Raw genomic sequence first — 18,839 nt, 5'->3', positions numbered from 1 at the left:
GAAATCTAGTACAGAGAAAGTAGAGCCTAGAGGTAGGGTGATAAGGTGTGCCCACATAACATCACTTGAGCCTCTGCATTTATCCAGGCCTAAAGTCAGATCTGTGCCTGGACTTTTAAGTTATGCCAGCCAATAAATGCCTCTTTTAACCTAAGTTACTTTGAATTGAGTTGCTGTCATCATTTCCAACTAAAAGAATACAATCCGAAAACCATATCCTGGCATCTCCTATCTGTGTCTGTGAGGTCTCCTTACTCAAGAGAAGGGGGAGGTCCACTTGCACCCGCCCACTGATGCCTGCCAATCCCAACAAGCCCTACCTTTGGTGCTGTCCATGGTCCTGCTCATATCCAGCGTTCATGCTCATCTACAAGCCACTGTGATTTGAGTGAAAGTTTGGAACTCAGAAAACCCAGGCTTTGCCACAATTTCTTTCATCTAAACTTACTAGGTAGGTCTATATGTGATTTCCCTAATAGTGACAAATGACATCCATTCAGCTTGACCGCATGCTCAGAGCAGGCAGCTGGGTAGACTAGGAAAGTGATAAAATCTTCATCTATTATAGAAAAGAAGCTTCAGGTGCCAAGAGTTGAGCAGTCCTGAGGCTGGAGGGCACCTCTGTCATCTTCACTGTCACATAGCAGTATTTTGATATCACACCCTAATCTTTTGTTCTATGTAATAAATCCTCATTTTTGCTTCAAAAGATGGCTGGAGCAATTATTTTCATTTTCAGAAAACCGTCAAGGGCAAAACCAACACACATTCCAGAGATGGTGGTCGGCAAACCAGACACTAAGTTTGATAGGAAGAATCTTTTTTCCTCCTCAGCCCCTAATCTAACACCTTCAGTTCCTTAAAGATGGCACGTCTAACATAATCCTTCATCCTCTTTACTTAAGAACTGTTCAATTAAATAGAGATTTAAATGAAGGAGGCAGTAATTTGTAACATCTTAAAAGACTTTACCACTATGAAAGCAATCTCTATGAGATGATAAAGCCATACATCTTTTGTCAAGTAATTTATTTTTTACCATTTCCATTTGACTATCAATTTCAAGAGCTCTGTTTCCATCAGTGCTCTGGAGGGCAAGCAATAAAAACCAACTGCGATGATTTTTACCTGAAAAATAATTCATCAAAGAATATTGGGGAGCTCATGGAATCTTTGAGGAGATTGAAGAACCAGATTAACAGTCTATACAGCCAGAAACGATGCCTAACTGCAGCTCAGAGCTGGTCCAGTGATACTACCACCCAAGCTGCCATGGGACACAGACAGCACCCCTTGATCCATAAAGCCCTAATGCTGGACTCTGCCTATTGCTGCTAAGACCCTCTTCTCCTCTTGCCTCTGGAAAGTAGCTACTGATAATCACTACAGCCATTCTTGATTCTACACTTTCTGGTTCCTTGGCTACTAGTTTCTGATTCAGGTTCTTGAGTAAGTGTGAGCAAGTGTCAGAGCTTGGGTTGTGTGCCTGCCCTGGCTACAGGGAGGCTGTGAAACGAGTATCTGTCATTTTCAATCTTTAGGGTAGGAGATTGACTCTGTTCTTACCTGTACACAAAAGAAGAGTTCAGATACAGACTGGCTTAAAAGATTGATAAATATTCCTTTAAAGACCATATTAATAGTGGAGGATGAAAGGGAGAGTGTGTAGTTAGTTTAGGGAAAAGAGCTTTGAAATAGGTATCATCTTAGCACCTGAAATGCTAATCTTAGAATTTTGTCACCTGCCTGGCTGGTGACCTGGATCCATGGATCCCAGATCCCAATGCAGCTTCCTGATTGATTAGAAACTAGCCCTGATTTGCAACTCATTTGATTGGAACTCTAATTATTTCCTCTCCTGTTTCCTACACTGGGACTGGATTTTCTTCCAATAAACTTGTAGTTCCATATTTAATCTTCTCAAGAACCCAGTTAGTTCTATTTTAGTAGAGGCACATCCCACATAGGAGTTAGGTCCTAATGTCAGCACCCAAGTTCAAAATCACATAGAGTGAAAAATCACCCATGATCCCTGTTTCTTTGGTTAAGCATCAGCTGAAGTCATTGGCTTGAATTTGAGGATCAAGTCCTATGGAAGATAATGTGTACTTTTCAACACCAGAATTATGTTCAGCACAAAAAGATGCTGTCACTAAAAGAGTCAAAAGGAAGCTAAGGGAATTAGAGGATTTCCACGTGTCATTTCATGTACACAAGTGATATGTGTTCATTGACGGCAAACATGGACATGGGCAAAATGATCATACTATTTAAAATTTAAATTCTTCTTTTTCTATAGACAGGGTCTTGCTCTGTTGCCCAGGCTGGAGTGCAGTGGCACAATCATAGCTCACTGCAGTTTCGAACTCCTGGGCTCAAGTGATCCTCCTGCCTCAGCTTCTAAATTCTTCTCTCTATTTTTACACTTTCACTAGGATCACCCACATGCCAAGTAAAACCACTCCTCTTCTTGACCTTCCTCTCCCCATCATTAGGAGAAAATAGGAATGGCAGGGACTTTGTGCACTCAGAAAAAGATCATCCTTCCCCCGTGACAAGGCCCTCACTTCCCATCCCCCCTCCCACCATCACGCAGGCTGGAGTACAGCAGTATGATCATAGCTCACTGCATCCTTGAACTCCTAGGCTCAGCTGATCCTCCCACCTCAGCCTCCTGAGTAGCTAGGTCTGTAGGCATGCATCACAACACCTGGATAATTTTATTGCCTAGGCTGGTCTGGGGCTCCTAGCTTGAAGCATTCCTCCTGCCTCAACCTCCCAAAGCATTGGGATTACAGGTGTGAGCTATTGTGTCCAGCCCCCTCATGCCTTTTAATCCCATATCCTGCAGTTACACCAAAATGCCCAGGACACCGAAGTCACTGTAACTCTCCAGGCCCTTGTCACCATGCACTCTACAGAATGAGAGGAAACCTTCCAATACCCAGTGCACACCAGCCCTCTCCCCTTCTTGACTTATCTCCATTATCACTACTTGGCAGACTACATTTTTATGATTTACTTATCTGTCTCCCACCAGGAGAAGATAAAGTCCACAGAGGCAGGGGTTTCATCTGTTCTATTCACTTCTGTATGCCCACCACCCAGAAGAGTGCCTAGAATATAGTAGGATTTGATAAATATGTGTCAAATATATGAATGAAATAGACTTTAGTGGTTCTTCACGATCTTTGAAAAAGACCCCCACCGGTGCCATAGTGCATTATGCCTCTCTTGCATAATGCACTGGCCCAAGCCTGCACTGGCTAAGCCATTTGCATCGACGTAGTACAAGGAGAATTGTACACCCCGGACTCGCTGACAAATAGCAGCCCTGGGTGCAATCGTCTGCCTTGCATGAAATATAAAATGGTATGACTCATGCAGCTATGATCATCCATTTGCTCCTCCAAAAACCAGAAAATGCCAAGTCCTGAACCTAATCCTGTCTTTCAGGGCAGCTACTCACAGATCCATTTCCAAGTTGTAGTTACATAGCAAAAAAAAAAAAAAAAAGTTTCATAATAATATAATCCATCACATTCTGCCAGCCAAATTTCTTTGCCTGCTCCCTAAATGTAGGGTCCACAGGCAAGAGAAAGAAGTACTGGGGTCCTCTCCGTGAGTCTCCTCCTCTTAGAGCAAATGGTCTCCTGTTTGAGGCTCTGACCCATCACCAGTGACATAGTCCGTCGAGATTTTCTACCACCACATAGAGCTGCCCAAACTTTGCCAGGGCAGTGGGCGATGCTGCCTGGCAGAACACATGCCCAAGTTAGTTCTGGAGGATTCCTCCCCCACCACGGATTCTAATTTTAAAAGCAGCTGAAGAAAGAGGCTGGGAAGGGAGGAGCTGAGGGAGATGAAGAGATGGAAAGTACAGCAGTGTTCACTTACCGGTAAATGATGCCCTTACTCTGTAAGAAGAACAGACCGATAGCAATTTCTGCAGCGTAAAATCTGAAATTAAAAAAAAAAATGCAATGGAGAAACTCAAGGACACCAGATGCTTGGCAGTGCTCAGAATTCAATACAGCATTGAACTAGGTGCAGGGCATTAAAGTCCCCGTGGATGGTCAGCTACATAGCTCATAAGATACTGCGAGTATGGATGGATGAACAAGGTGCTTTAGAGGGTGATGGGGATTCCTTAAGGACAAATTGGGCACAGGCAGAAGTTCAGCAATTGCATGGTGGAGAGGGAGCCATGGAACATGATTAACTGGGTGGAGAATTAGTTTCACTAGCTGGGCAACATAGTGAGACCTTGTCTCTACTAAAAATAAAAGAAAAAAATTAAAGGTGTGGTGGCACATGCCTGTGATCTCAGCTACTCAGAAGGCTGAGGCAAGAGGATTGCTTGAGTCCAGGATATCAAGGCTGTAGCGAGCTATGATCAAGGCCACTGTACTCCAGTATGAGCAACAGTGAGACCCTGTCCCCCATCCCCAACAAAAGGATTGAATTATACGTTCAGACTATATAGGAAGTTAAATTTTCTTAACAATAGCAGCTAACATCTGCTGAAGGTTAACCATCTGCCTAGCACGATTTTAGGCATTACCTGATTTAATCCTAATAATAATTCTGTAAGGTAGGTCCTACTATTATCTCCCCATTCCTCAAATGAGGAAACTGAGGGTTAGAGAGATTAACTTGGGCAAGTTATATAGCGAAGGAATGGCACAGCGGGAATCAGAAATGACATCTGTCTAAAGTGTAACCTTGTGTTGAAGGTCAACCCAGAAAGAAAGAGGTTTCAGGAGACCTAGGGAGCCCAGTTATGCCATAAAGGTTGGGAAGGGCTTTAGGGAACTGTGTTTTTTTTTTTGTTGTTGTTGTTGTTGTTGTTTGTTTTTTGAGATGGAGTTTCCCTCTTGTTGCCCAGGCTGGAGTGCAATGGTGCCATCTTGGCTCAACGCAACCTCTCTCCACCTCCCAGGTTCAAGTGATTCTCCTGTCTCAGCCTCCCAGGTAGCTGCGATTACAGGCATGCACCACCACACCCAGCTAATTTTGTATTTTTAGTAGATGCAGGGTTTCTCCATGTTGGTCAGGCTGGTCTCAAACTCCTGACCTCAGGTGATCTGCCTACCTTGGCCTCCCAAAGTGCGGGGATTACAGGCATGAGCCACCATGCCCAGCCTTAATTAGATGCTAGAAGTAAAAGAAAAGCTAATACTACTAGAGTTATGCCAGGAGATAGGAATGGCTTGATTTGGAAGCATGAAAATAATGCAAATCCCATCAGAACATAGTGCTCACAACCTGGCCAGGTGGGAGGAGAGGAGGCAAGCTGAACCGGGCAGGGCATTAAAGTCCCCATGGATGGTCAGCTATATAGCTCATAAAATGCTATATAATGCTATATAAATGCTACGTAATGCCATATAAAATGCTATGTAATGCTTCTAGATGAGCTCTGGGGGCTCTCTGGAGAGGCAATAAGATCTTTGCAAACTCCCCAGGAGAGGTTATCATTGCTAATTCCTATAACTTGCCATGTTCCCAAACAGGGAAGTGACATGATGAGATCTGTGTTCTGAAGAGACTGCAGCTGCCATTTGAACTGAAGGGGATGGAATTGACTCAGCAGAGGAAACACATTTCCAACAACCCAGATTCGGTCTCCCCATTTCATGAACCACAGACCACTGCCACTATGCACCTTGATCCTCCACTGCCTTGGAGGGAAAGCAACTAAGAGGGAGAGTGGTATAAGGTGAAGAACATGGGCAAAGAAAAGCTGGGGTCAGAATTCGGGAACTGCTTCTTACTAGCTCTGTGATTTTGAGCAAGCTTTCGAAACACTCCATCTCCGTTTCCTTGTTTGTGAAGCAAAGATGGTAACACCTCCCTCCCGGAGTTATTCTCAGGGTTAAATGAGATGATGTTTGTTAAGCACTTAGGGCCTAGATCATAGTAAGTTCTCAATAAATATTAGCAAACGAACATATAAAACTTACAATGACAATCCCCAAGGGAGGTATAGGGCCTTTCTAAGCAGTCAGGGACATGAATTAGAAATAAAAAAAAATAGCCATGGTTTTAGAGCTTCAAGTTTGTTTTGTTTGTTTGTTTGTTTGCAGACTACAGGTGTGCGCCACCATGCCCAGCTAAGATTTTTGTTTTTTATAGAGATGAGATCTCATCATAGTGCCCAGGCTGGTCTCCAACTCCTGAGCTCAAGTGATCCTCTAACCTCAGCCTCCCAAAATGCTAAGATTACAGGTATGCGCCATGGTACCTGGCTGAGCTTTAGGTTCTTAGCTGCTGTCAGGAAAAAAAAGAAGCATCTCATATTAAGCAGAAAACCTTTCTTTCCTGGCCAAATATTTGTAACAAAGATGCCTGAGGTGTTTAAAAATCCCTCTCTGGCAAAAACAAAACAAAAAAACAACCCAAAGGAACCACTAACCTACCCATTTATCCCAAGGAGAAAGCACAGTACTAGTTCTCACTTACACAGCATGGGGCTCCTTGAACCGGCCGACTTGCTGGATGTGATACATGAGGTCTCCCCCATTCACGTACTCCATCACAAAATACAGGCGGTCCTGGAAGAGGACAGCAAAAAGCAACATTAGCATCCTGTAGCTTCTAGGGCTCCAAATCGACAGTGGGGAAGAGTTGGAATTTATAATGAAAACTACCAGGACTCTCTGACAGATCCCTGTTTGCTGGGTTGCTGTTTCCCCAAGGGTAACATTTGTGTCACTGGAACTATGCAAGCCAGCATAGGTGATACACAGTTTTTTTTTTCATTAATAATTACAACTTTGGCAGGGCATGATGGCTCACACATATAATCCCAGCACTTTGGGAGGCCAAGGTGGGCAGATCAGGAGTTCAAGACCAGCCTGGCCAACATGGCAAAACTCTATCTCTACTAAAAAATATATAAACTATAAAAATTAGCCAGATGTGGTGGCAGGCACCTGTCATCCCAGCTATTCGGGAAGCTGAGGCAGGAGACTCACTGGAACCCAGGAGGGGGATGTTGCAGTGAGCCGAGATCACGCCACTGCACTCCAGCCTGGGCGACAGAGTGAGACTCCATCTTAATAATAATAATAATAATAAGCTTATATTCATTTTTGCTGGGAAATACAATTAGCATATTAATGTTGTGTCTTAACTGATATTACTGTTTAGGATAAGGCTGATCTTAACAAAAGGTGGAAAATATCAAGTAAATAATGTTACAGATGATAGGCAGCTGTAGTGGTCAGCCTTTATGATGGCCCCCCAATGATTTTTTCAATCTCTTGGTATATATGTTCTTGTGTAGTATTTTTCCATATTGAATAGGACTGACCCGTGTAACCCATTGGATATTACAAAAATGACAATGTATGACTTCCAGGAGTAGGACGTGAAAGACCTTACAGCTTCCACCTTGCTCTCTCTCAGATCACTTGCTTTTGGGGAAGCCTGCCGCCATGCCATGAGGATACTCAAGCAGTACTATGGAAAGGTACATTTGGCAAAGAACTGAGGCCTCCTGCCAACAGCCAGCACCAACTCCAGTCCTGTGAGTGAATCACCATGGAAACAGATCCTTCTGCCCCAGACATGCCTTCAGATGACTGAAATTCCAGCTGACAGTCTGACTGGAGCTTCCTTTGAGACCCAGAGCCAGATCACTTAGGTAACGTACTCCCAAATTCCTGTCCCACAGAAACTGTGAGATTATAAGTGCTTATTGTTTTAAGCCACTGAATTCTGAGGCATTCACCAATGGGTAACACAGTGGCTATCAAAAACAAAAATATGAATTATCAAGGTTTGAAAAACAGTAGCCTAGGAAGGCATGTCCAGAAGTAAAAGAACTGGCGCCAGAAAAAAAAATCTGTGTCCTAATCAGGGAAGTTTTTCAGCATGTCTCTCAAGGGATATTGTGAACTCCTTCAAGTCGGGGTCTCTGTCCTTCCTGGCTGTGTAATCCCTGTTTCTGAGAGCACAACTGTGTGCTATCTAGCACACAGTAGGTGCTCAGAGAGTGAAAGGGCATAAACTTTGGTGCCAAAGACACTTTATTTGGAAATCCAGCTCTGTATCTTACTAGCTGGATGCATTTGGAGAAGTTCTTCAACACCTGGGTTTCCTCGTCTGTCAAGAGGAGATAACAGCAGAACCTCAGTGACGTTGAGATTAAGTAAGACAGATGTGTGTTTTGGTTCTTGGGCAACACCAATATGTGACATGCTTCTCTCTTTCCATCAGAGGGTGTTTGCTAAATGAATAAATCACTTTATCTCTTCTTAGAGACTTCTGTTTGGGTTAAATCTCTCCTTTATACTATGTTCCTTCAGCTTGCAATGGCGGGGTCTGCACTAACTAATTTGGGAACTGAAGTCCCTCTTATGTTCTCAACCTAAAAAAGTCACTTCCTCTAACCCACCCAATCTAAATTAGGCCTGACGTTATACTCTTTCATGAACCCCTATGAGCTTTTTTGTTCCTTTTCTTTTTTTTTTTTTAACCTCTGACCACATCATAATTTGTTAATTATATTTTGAACTTGATGATTATTTATCTTACCTACCCATTCAAGTGAAAAAATATTTACAGAGTCCTACTAGGTACCAGGTTATAGATGGGTGCTGAGGATAGAGCAGTGAACAAACCAACAAAATCCCCTGCTTTTACCTTTCATTCTAGTAGGTGGACACAGATAAAGACAATAAATGCTAAACATAATAAATTTTATAGAATGGTAAAAAATAGCCAGGCATAGTGGCTCACGCCTGTAATCCCAGCACTTTGGGAGACTGAGGCGGGCAGATCACCTGAGGTCAGGAGTTCGAGACCAGCCTGACCAACATAGTGAAACCCCATCTCTACTAAAAAAAAACAGATATAAAAATTAGCTGTGCATGATGGTGTGTGCCTGTAGTCCCAGCTACTCAGGAGGCTGATGCAGGAGGATCACTTGAACCTGGGAGGTAGAGGTTGCAGTGAGCCAAGATCATACCACTGCACTCCAGCCTGGGCAACAGAGTGAGCCTCTGCCTCTAAATAAATAAATAAATAAAAGTTTAAAAGATTAAAAAGTGCTATGGGGAAAAAAAAAAAACAGAGCAATGTATGGAGGATTGGGAGTACCAGCTAAATGAGATAGGAGAAAGGAGTTCCAGTTTCAGTAAAGTATTCAGGATACATCTTATTTAGAAGAAGGTGCTTCAGCAAAGACTTGAAGGAGATGACGGAAGCAGCTATGCAGGTATCTGGAGTGAGAGCTTACCAGGCAGGGGAAACAGGCTGAGCAAAGGCCCTGAGGCTCGAGCACACCCGATATAGAGAAGAAAGAAGGAGGGAGACAGGGCAGAAGTTGAGCCCGGAGCAGTGCTAAGGGACTCATCATGTAAGGTCACATAGGCTAATGCAAAGGTTGGGGGTCTCACGCTGAAAGAAACGGACTAATGCCAGATATGACTGAACATGCCACAAATCCAGGAACCATGTCAAATTTGCTTACTGCTGTGTACCAAGAGCCCAGCACCATGCCTGGTCAAAGCGAGCCATCAATACACATTAAGTGAATAAATGGGTGATCCTTGGCAGCAGGAATTACTGGGTCTCCAAAGCACCATTCACGTAGTTAGAAGGCTGGAATGAAAGCACTGGCTCCACATTTTCTGGCTGCTGGGGAGACTTGGGAAGACCATTTTATATCCCTGAGCCTTGATATCTTCATTTATAAAATGAGGATAACATATTCGATAATCTCTAACAGACTGGCTGAGGGGCTGGAATGAAACATACACAGGGCTCCAAACTGTAAGTGTGATGAAAATGGGCTGTTCTGGCAACACTGCCTGAGTACTTAAGCCAGACCAGTGTTTCTCAAACTCAAGTTCTATCTCACTTTAATTGATCATTAGATCAATTTGGTGGGTCATGATCAACTTAAAAGAAAAAAGAAAAGAAAAAAGAGGTCAGGCATGATGGCTCGTGCCTGTAATCCCAGAACTTTGGCAGGGCCAAGACAGGAGGATTGCTTGAGGCCAGGAGTTTGAGAACAGCCTGGGAAACAAAGACAGACTCCGCCTACACAAAAATTAAAAAAAAAAAAAAAATTAGCCAGGCATGATGGCGAGCACCTGTAGTCTCCGCCACTCAGGAGGCTGAGGCAGGAGGATCGCTCAAGTCCAGGAGTTTGAGGCTACAGTGAGCCATGGTGGCACCACTGCACTCCAGCCTGGGCAACAGAGTGAGAGAAAAAGAAAAGAAAAGAAAAGAAGGAAGGGGAGAGAGAGAGAGAGAGAGAGACAGAGAGAGAGAGAGAGAGAGAGAGAGAGAGAGAGAGAGAGAGAGGCTGGGCATGGTGGCTCACACCTGTAAGACCAGCACTTTGGGAGGCTGAGGAGGGTGGATCGCGAGGTCAGGAGATAGAGACCAGCATGAAGTCAGGAGATAGAGACCAGCCTGGCCATGGTGAAACCCCATCTCTACTAAAATGCAAAAAATTAGTCGGGGGTGGTGGCATGCGCCTGTAATCCCAGCAGCTACTCAGGATGCTGAGGCAGTGGAATAGCTTGAACCAGGAGGCAGAAGTTGCAGTGAGCTGAAATCAAGCCACTGCACTCCAGCCTGGCAACAGAGCTAGATTCTGCCTGAAAAAAAAGAAAGAAAGAGAACGTAATGATGCAATGGAAATTATTAGTGCATGCTGCACAGAACACCCTTAAGTACTTTTTGTGGAATGCATGTTTTGGTTATATTTATATGTTGCTATGGCTGAGTCACAATATAAAAGGTGACTTGCTGTCAAAAGTTGCAAAGCTATTGTGAGGGGCCATTAAGCCAGGAGAAGAGGTGGTGGGAAAGTGAAGCAAAGATTCCACCTTTTAAGTCAATACAGTATTTCAAGTCTTGTTGCACTGCTCAAGTCTTGTTGCCCAGTGTTAAATAATTGCAACACTGAACAGTTATTTAAACTAATTTTGGCCTTTCTCTTCACCCATAGAGGGGACATTTTTCACTTGCCCACAGAGCATTAAGCAAGGACACATCTGTAGAGTGTCTAACGTGATGCTGGCCATATAACAAACATTTAACTCACTATTTTAAAAAATCTTGCATACAGCATACAGAACTGTGACCTGATATATAACAGTCATATGTGCATTTATCAAATGTGGGAGTGCCTAATTGATAACAACAACAATAAAAAAATTAAGGTCTCTTGGGTACTTACTATGTGATGAGCTGAATGCTTTACATCTTGTCTTACTCATCCCTTTACAAAACTCAATGTGACAAGTATAATCATCCTTTCCTTTCTAAAGATAAGAAAGTTGAAGCTCAGAAAGGGTAAGTAACTTGCCAGTGGTCACTCAGCTGATAAGTTGCTGCAAAGCCAGGATCTGAACCCCAGCCACTTGGTTCAAGACTCTGCACTCACAACCCCTCATGATGCTGCCTCCAGTGGGTACATCTTGTGTGAAAGGCACTGAGCTAGACATTGTATGAATGTGTGGATGTGTCCTCCCCTCAAAGAGCTCCCAGTCAGGAGGGGAGATAAGGCACGTGGAGATCTAGCTGTACATCAAGACAGAAGCTAGCAGGTTACAGGAGAGCATAAGTTAACCCCCCAACATTTTTTTTTTTTGAGATAGGGTCTCATTCTGTTGCCCAGGCTAGAGTGCAATGGCACGATCTCTGCTCACTGCAGCCTCAACCTCCCAGGTTCAAGTGATCCTCCTGCCTTAGCCTCCCCAGTAGCTGGGACTACAGGTGCACACCACACTTGGTTAATTTTTGTAGTTTTTGTAGAAATCGGCCTAATAGAGTGGGGGTTGACATAGAAGAGAAGGCTTCCTTGAAGCTACTGAGCTGGGATTTGAAGGATGACCAGGGAGGGCCCTGAAAAGGACATTTGTTTTTACCCTAAGAGTGCTGTCCAGCTAACTAAGGGGCTCGAAGATGGACGTTTTGCACAGAAACCCCCTTTAGCACTAATATGAGTCTGTTTTTTTATCCTTGCCTTAGTCTCCTACTTCCTTGGGACATGCTTGAAGACAGGAATGAGGTCTTAAGTGGAGTGAGGCCCAAAGAAATTAAATCTGAGCTGAGAAACTCAGTCAAGGCTCTGACCACACATGCCAGCAGTATTGGTCTGAGAAATAACAACCAATGATTATTTCTCAGACCAATACTACTGCACACTTTCAACATGCCTAATGAGAAAAGGAGGTGAAATGATCCCTTCTGTTCTCAGGGTCCAAGGCATAGATTTGCCGAAAGGTCACATACAATTTGGTGGCAAAATGCAGACGGTAAGCCAGAACTGCCAACACCCAGTCCCTGGTTCTTTGGTTTTTTTTTTTTTTTTTAATAGAAAACAAGCCTAAAAATAGCATCTGTCTTTGCTGCACGTTGAAGAAAACCAAAACACTTGCTTTTAAAAATTATTTTTAAAACTAGCAGATGGCATCGGCCACAGAGAGAGAAGTAAGTGAGAGAGAGATTTCACTTGCTTGCTTTCTGCTTGGAAGAACTCAGCTTGCCCCCCAAACTCATTAGTCGGAATCCCCACATCGGGGGATTGCTCCACTGTGGGCAAGGCCTTGTTTTGTGGTGTGTTTCAACTGCTAACCATACGCAGGGAAACCCCAAGATCTATCATCTTTGAACTATGCTGAGCATGTGGCTTCGACGCGCCAGTGCCTGAGCTATTAAATGTTATGGTTGGCGTCTTACTGTCCATTTATTTCTGAACAAACACTTAATGATGCCCACTCTATGCCAGGAGCTACTCTATTGCCAGAGATGTTTCTGTGGATAATCCACGGTGCCAGATGTTAAGGATTCCCAGGCAAGGGACAGGGGCCAGATAAATTTCCAAATGGCCGTGTTTCCCCAAATGGGTGGGAGATTATTTTAGGAAGTCCATGGATGAATTACAGTTTCACCTTTATGGCTTCACGTTTGTTTTAATGTAGATTGTGGAAAATATAACTAAGCACTTTAGGCTCCTGATTCTATGGCTATCATTGCTGGAGACGGAAAGTAAAATTCATGGAGTCATATTAGAGAAGAAGGGGGAAAGGTAGGGTAAGACCAGATTACGATGCACTGCCCACGACCATCCACCCAGCTGTACCTGCCTCCCAGCCAGCTTTAAGATCTTTACCAAGATTCTCTGCCTCCTCTACTCAAATTGACTTATTTTAAAAAAGTATTTTTATTAACTCACTAAAAAAAAAAAAACACAATTATTTTTAAAAATTTCAACTTCATACCAAAGTCCTAAATGGAAATTCATCCTCTCTGTAGAAAGGAAGTACATATCTGGGCCGGGTGCAGTGGCTCCTACCTGTAAGCACTTTGGGAGGTCGAGGTGGACGGATCACTTGAGGCCAGGAGCTTGAGACCAGCCTGGCCAACATGATGAAACCCTGTCTCTACTAAAAATACAAAAATTAGCCAAGTGTGGTGACACACACCTGTAATCTCAGCTACTTGGGAGGCTGCAAGAATCGCTTGAACCTAGGAGGTGGAGGTGGCAGTAAGCCCAGATCGTGCCACTGCACTCCAGCCTGAGCAAGAGTGAGACTCTGTCTCAAAAAAAGAAAAGAAAAGAAAAAATCTTTACCAAGTTCGTCTGCCTTCTCTACTAAAATTGACTTATTTTAAAAGTATTTTTATTAACTCACTTAAAAAAAACCTTAAACACAATTATTTTAAAAATTCTAAACTTCATACCAAAGTCATAAATGGAAATTCATCCTCTCTGTAGAAAAGAAGTACATGTCTGGAGTCCATCATCTTTATGCAATAACCAGTCTGGCTCTGGTACATCAATCCTTTAAATGACTTATTTTAAAAATAAATGCAATGTGTTCATGTACCACCAGGTTCATCTCCCACTCCACAGTAAGCAACATCAAAATCTGGAAAACATTGTCAGAGGCGATCCAGAGCCAATCTGGACCACAGAAGTGAGTTTTAGAACTTTCATCAAGCGCTTATTTTTGCAAGTCATGGCATTAGGCCGGCATTAAAAGGATGAAAATGATGAATAAGGTTCAGACTTGCCCTCAGGAAATTCAGAATCTTGGTTAAAACAAATATACAACTAATTCAAACCCTAATCTAAAGCAGAATGTAGTCAGGCACAGGGGCTCATGCCTGTAATCCCAGGAATTTGGGAGGCTGATGTAGAAAGACCGCTTGAGCCCAGAAGTTCCAGACAACACTGGGCAACATGGTAAGATCCTGTCTCTACAAAAAAATAAAAAATTAGCCAGGCATGTAGTCCCAGCTATTCAGGAGGCTAAGGTGGGAGGATGGCTTGTGCCCAGGAGGTCAAGGCTGCAGTGAGCCGTGATCACACTGTTGCACTCCAGCCTGGGTGACAGAGTGAGACCCTATTTCAAAAAAAAGTAAATAAATAAATAAAATAGAATCTCTTTAAAAAAAACTGCATGAGAGGCATAGAGAGTGAACTATGGGGGCTCGAGCTAACTAAATGGACCTCACACGCTGCCTCCAATCCTTACATATCATTCCTCTCCACAGCACCCCAAAATTTGGCCTTGTTCCCCATTCTTCCTATGAAATTATTGCAAAACCCTCCTTATCACCATACTCGGTGGTTTTTGATTAGGGCTTATTTGTTGGACTCTAATATATGAAAATCAAAAGAAGTATTTCTTGCGTATCGACTCGAAGTCCAGCTCTCCTACTTACTCAATTTTCCAAGAAGAACTTGTCACAGCTCAGAATTTCAACTCTCATCTCTCTGGGCTGATGAGTCTTGACTTATATTTCTATCCTCTCCCTCTCTCCTGAGCTCCAGTCAGCTCCAGCTGGCTACAGGACGTTTCTACGTGGGTGTTCCACCGTCAACTCCAATTAAAAGCTCGGAAAGGCAAACTCACCATCTTTCTCTTCAAACTGGCTGGTCTGCTTGACTTTAAAGGGCTTCTTCAAAATTGTCATTGTCGTTCTGATTCTTCATTATACTGTTACCGCTGCCCACTAAGCTTCAAATGCCTTCAGGTAATTTAAAATTCCCTTTCTCCTTAATCTCTCATAATCAGTAAAAATAAATATAACTAAATGTCTATCTGTCACTACATTATACAAAATGGTTGGCTAGACTTTCCCAAATTTGGAACATGAGTATGAGGACAGTCTGATTTAAAACAATGACTAGGTGGGATGTACAGAGTTCATCTGGAGGTCTCCAGAGGAAGCAAGGGGATTCAAAGAGACAATCTTTCCCCAAGACAGCTGAAAGTGGAGTGTAACATAATGCCTGTGTGACTGCCAGGGGGACACCTGCCACTTTTAATCAGATACCATGAACACAGAAAACCGACCACGTGGGCAGCTCTATGTACCACGCTCCAAAGGGAGTTGCAGCAAGAATTTGTCTATTTAATGATCTTAATGATTTTCCAAGCTGGTCTGTGGATTCATTCTGTCTGTAAGCCAATCCCTTTACTGCTCAGAACCATCTGTTTCTCTCCAGAGAGGCTGTGTAGTGCTGTGGTTAAGAGCCCTGTTTCTGGCATCTGCTAGTCCTGGGTTCAAGTCCCAGTTATACTGGATACTTGCTCTGACACCCTGGGTCAGTTACTTAGAGTCTCTTCCTTCCCAAAAGAGGATAATGACAGCTAATAAACTCCTCTTGTTCTTTATAGGGGTGTTGTCAAGATCTATCAGATGACACAAGTCAAGTCCATGCAAGCTCAAAAAGCCTTACCCAAGTGAGTGTGCAGTCAAGGCGATGTGTTCATCGCACACAACTTTTCTTTCCTCTGTATTTTATAGCCTTGCAGTCACTGTCAGAATAACCAACTGATGCTCCTCTAGCTTTTTATTTTATTCTTCAGCCTTTTAAGCCTGTCCTTTAACACAGAGACCAAAGTTTTCAAGGGCTAGAACGACTCCTCTTCTTCCTTGGAATTCCACAGACCTTTGATTATTGAATGAATATGCAAAGGTCATCATCAAGAAAACAAAGAGAACAAAGCTGCGTCTATTCCTACCTGCCCCAGCTCTATTTGTCTGGGCTGCATTTCTGATTCATTCCTTGCACTCAAGATCCTTGGATGACTTTAGTTGGCTAAAGCCCTGACACCTGCCAAGCTCTCACCAGTTCCTCTCCTGGGAGGCACTGATGCCATGTTTGTACTACTAGGCTACAACAATGTCCTGCTTCAATCCAGTTAGTCTCCTTGGCCTCAAGATGGCACCTCCCACCTGGCATGAGCACCGATTATTCCCTCCCTGTAGATACAATCCCTTTTAAAAGGTTCCTACTGAGTTACTAGTAGCCAATTGCTAGCTGATTTGGCCAGGAATAAACACCCGACCCAAGCTGAACCAACCGGATTTCTTTCCTATGAGTATGATTTGCAATGCAGGGAATATGCCAGATAGGCAAACTGCAAGGTGCTAACAAAGTCATGTTGGAGAAACAAAGAAAGCAGGGACAAAGAAACCAAGAAATCTATTCTAGACTGCTTCAGGATTACAGACTCTAGTTCCTCATGAGGCCCTTTGTCTTTGGGTGGTTTCTTTCTAATAAACTCCCACCCTCCTTTTTTCCTTTTTTTTTTTTTTTGGTTACCTGCATAGATTGCATAGTGGTCAAGTCAAGGATTTTAGGATATCCATCACCTGAATAAGGTACATTGCACCCATTAATTTCTCATCAACAGTCCTCTTCAGGCCAGGGGTGGTGGCTCATGCCTGTCATCCCAACACTTTGGGAAGCTGAGGTAGGGGGACTGCTTGAGCCTAGGAGTTTGAGACCAGCCTGGGCAACATAGGTCTCAACCCCACCTCTACAAAAAATTTAAAAAATTATTTGGGCATGGTGGTGCATGCCTGTGGTCCCAGCTACTCAGGAGGTCGAGGCAGGAGGATTGCTTGAGCCCAGGAGGTCGAGGCTGCAGTAAGCTGTGACCATACCACTGCACTCCAGCCTGGGTGACAGAGGAAGATCCTGTCTCAAAATAAATACATCCTCTCTGGTTTTATTTATTTTATTTTTGGAGCTAGTTTGGTGGGGGGACAGGGGAAGGGGTGTTCTGTTTCTTACAACTTGATCATTGCTGACTGAGACAACACCCAGAGCCACCTGCAGCCATGCCCATAAGTCCAGCCATATCCTTGGGTAGTGCTGCCAGCCCAGAGCTGAGCCCGAGTTACCAGGACCCCTTGGACATTCTTGGGGCTCACTCTTGGGCCATCAGGGGTCCACTCTTCAAGTGGGAATCATCCCTCCCCCTCCCTGTCCTCTCTTGCATTCTGAATTGACATTCCTCCCAGCATGCCTTGCAACTGAGTTATTGCTGGGCCATGGCAGCAAATTTGGGGAGGAAGTAACTTCTGTCCTTCAATGACTCATAAAATCTAATTCTATTTAAAAAAAAAAAGAGGTACATATGTTCAATTGAAAAGAAAACAGTTAAAATAGATGTTTTGCTAAAGAAACTTAACTGCCTGTGCCCACTGGCAGTTGGGAAATTGCATGAATGTGCCGGGCTGACAATTGTCCCTGAGAAAAACTGCAAAAGGACTGGAAGAAACATAATTCTTTTGTGGCTATGCAGCAAGGTGCACCTCCAGCCCAGCTCCAATAATGCCGGCAACCTCCATTTCATGTTTATTCTACTTTATTCACCATCTCTTTTAATCCTCCCTGATTATGCCCACTTTAAAGATGATGAAACCCATATTCAGTGCTGTTAAGTGACTTCCTAGAGGTCATCTAGCCAGTAATCACAGACCCAGACTCACCTGATTGTGGAGCACAGGCTTACTATCCCTTTGTGTTCCTGGGACAATTTGCCTAAACCATCTAATGAGCAAATATCTGAAAACTCAACCCCCTTCTGGGAGCTTTTGCATCTATTTGGGTATTAGCTTTGCCATCTTGTGGTACATTAAAAAAAAAACACGGCTATATTATAGCTACTTCTGAAATAACGTAAGTTCAAAAAGAAGGCACTTATCCACAGACCCCTCCCTAAACCAAATCAGTGTTTTGATTTGTTTATGTTCCCTTCTGATTCTTTTCCACGTGAATATTCAATTTCAACACACTTAAAATAATATCTTAAATAGGATTTAATAGCCTACATTTTCTGTTAACATCATACTGTGCATATGTTTGAAAGATATTTTTATTCCAATATAAGAATATTTCTGATGCAACCTTGCTTTTTAAAAATCAAATTTGCAGGTGGTGCGTGCCTGTAATCCCAGCTACTCAGGAGGCTGAGGCAGGAGAATTGCCTGAACCCAGGAGGCGGAGGTTGCGGTGAGCCGAGATCGCGCCATTGCACTCCAGCCTGGGTAACAAGAGCGAAACTCCGTCTCAAAAAAAAAAAAAAAAAAAAAAATCAAGTTTGCATCATTTTAAAATTGATTTTTAAAAAGTATGGTTTTGTACATTGCTGGTGGTCTCTTTCACTTTTATCCAGTATTTAGACCGAGATTTTTTTTTAAATTCTATTAAGAACCTTTTATCTTCAAAATTCTAAGTCTCTAGCAAGAAAAACGTCACATTTATAGCATGTTATATTGGATTTCTCTCTTTTTTTAAAGGTAGCTGATTCAAAAAGAATTCTAAATCACAAAATACAAAATGACAATCCACCAGGGTGACACCGGCCTCCTCGCTGTTCCTCAAACACACGGAGCATGCTCACGCCATGGGCATTCACACTCACTCTTGCTGCTCTGTGGAACACTCTGCCCCCAGAGAGCCACATGCCCCCATCCCTTGCTTGCCCTGGTCTCTGCCCAAATAGTCATCCTTATCAGAGAGACCTTCCTTGATGACCCTACCAAAAACAGCATCTCTCTGC

At 43.3% G+C, this 18,839-nt stretch overlaps 1 protein-coding gene across 3 annotated transcripts in view; it reads right to left on the bottom strand.

The window, feature by feature from the left end:
• Positions 1 to 18,839, bottom strand: part of PRKCB (protein kinase C beta) — a 383,605-nt gene that overhangs the window by 41,765 nt on the left and 323,001 nt on the right. For all 3 annotated transcript variants that reach the window (XM_032243353.1, XM_032243352.1, XM_032243351.1), the window contains 2 exons: positions 6,466 to 6,557; positions 3,898 to 3,960 (listed from right to left, as the gene is read on the bottom strand). In XM_032243353.1, the coding sequence (XP_032099244.1) occupies positions 3,898 to 3,960; positions 6,466 to 6,557 (155 nt within the window). The remainder of the gene's footprint in view (positions 1 to 3,897; positions 3,961 to 6,465; positions 6,558 to 18,839) is intronic.

The sequence above is a fragment of the Sapajus apella genome, unplaced genomic scaffold (genome assembly GCF_009761245.1).
Source record: "Sapajus apella isolate SASKATOON/1434 unplaced genomic scaffold, GSC_monkey_1.0 scaffold51, whole genome shotgun sequence".
Classification (NCBI taxonomy): domain Eukaryota; kingdom Metazoa; phylum Chordata; class Mammalia; order Primates; family Cebidae; genus Sapajus; species Sapajus apella.
This window is presented reverse-complemented; position numbering and strand designations above follow the sequence as displayed.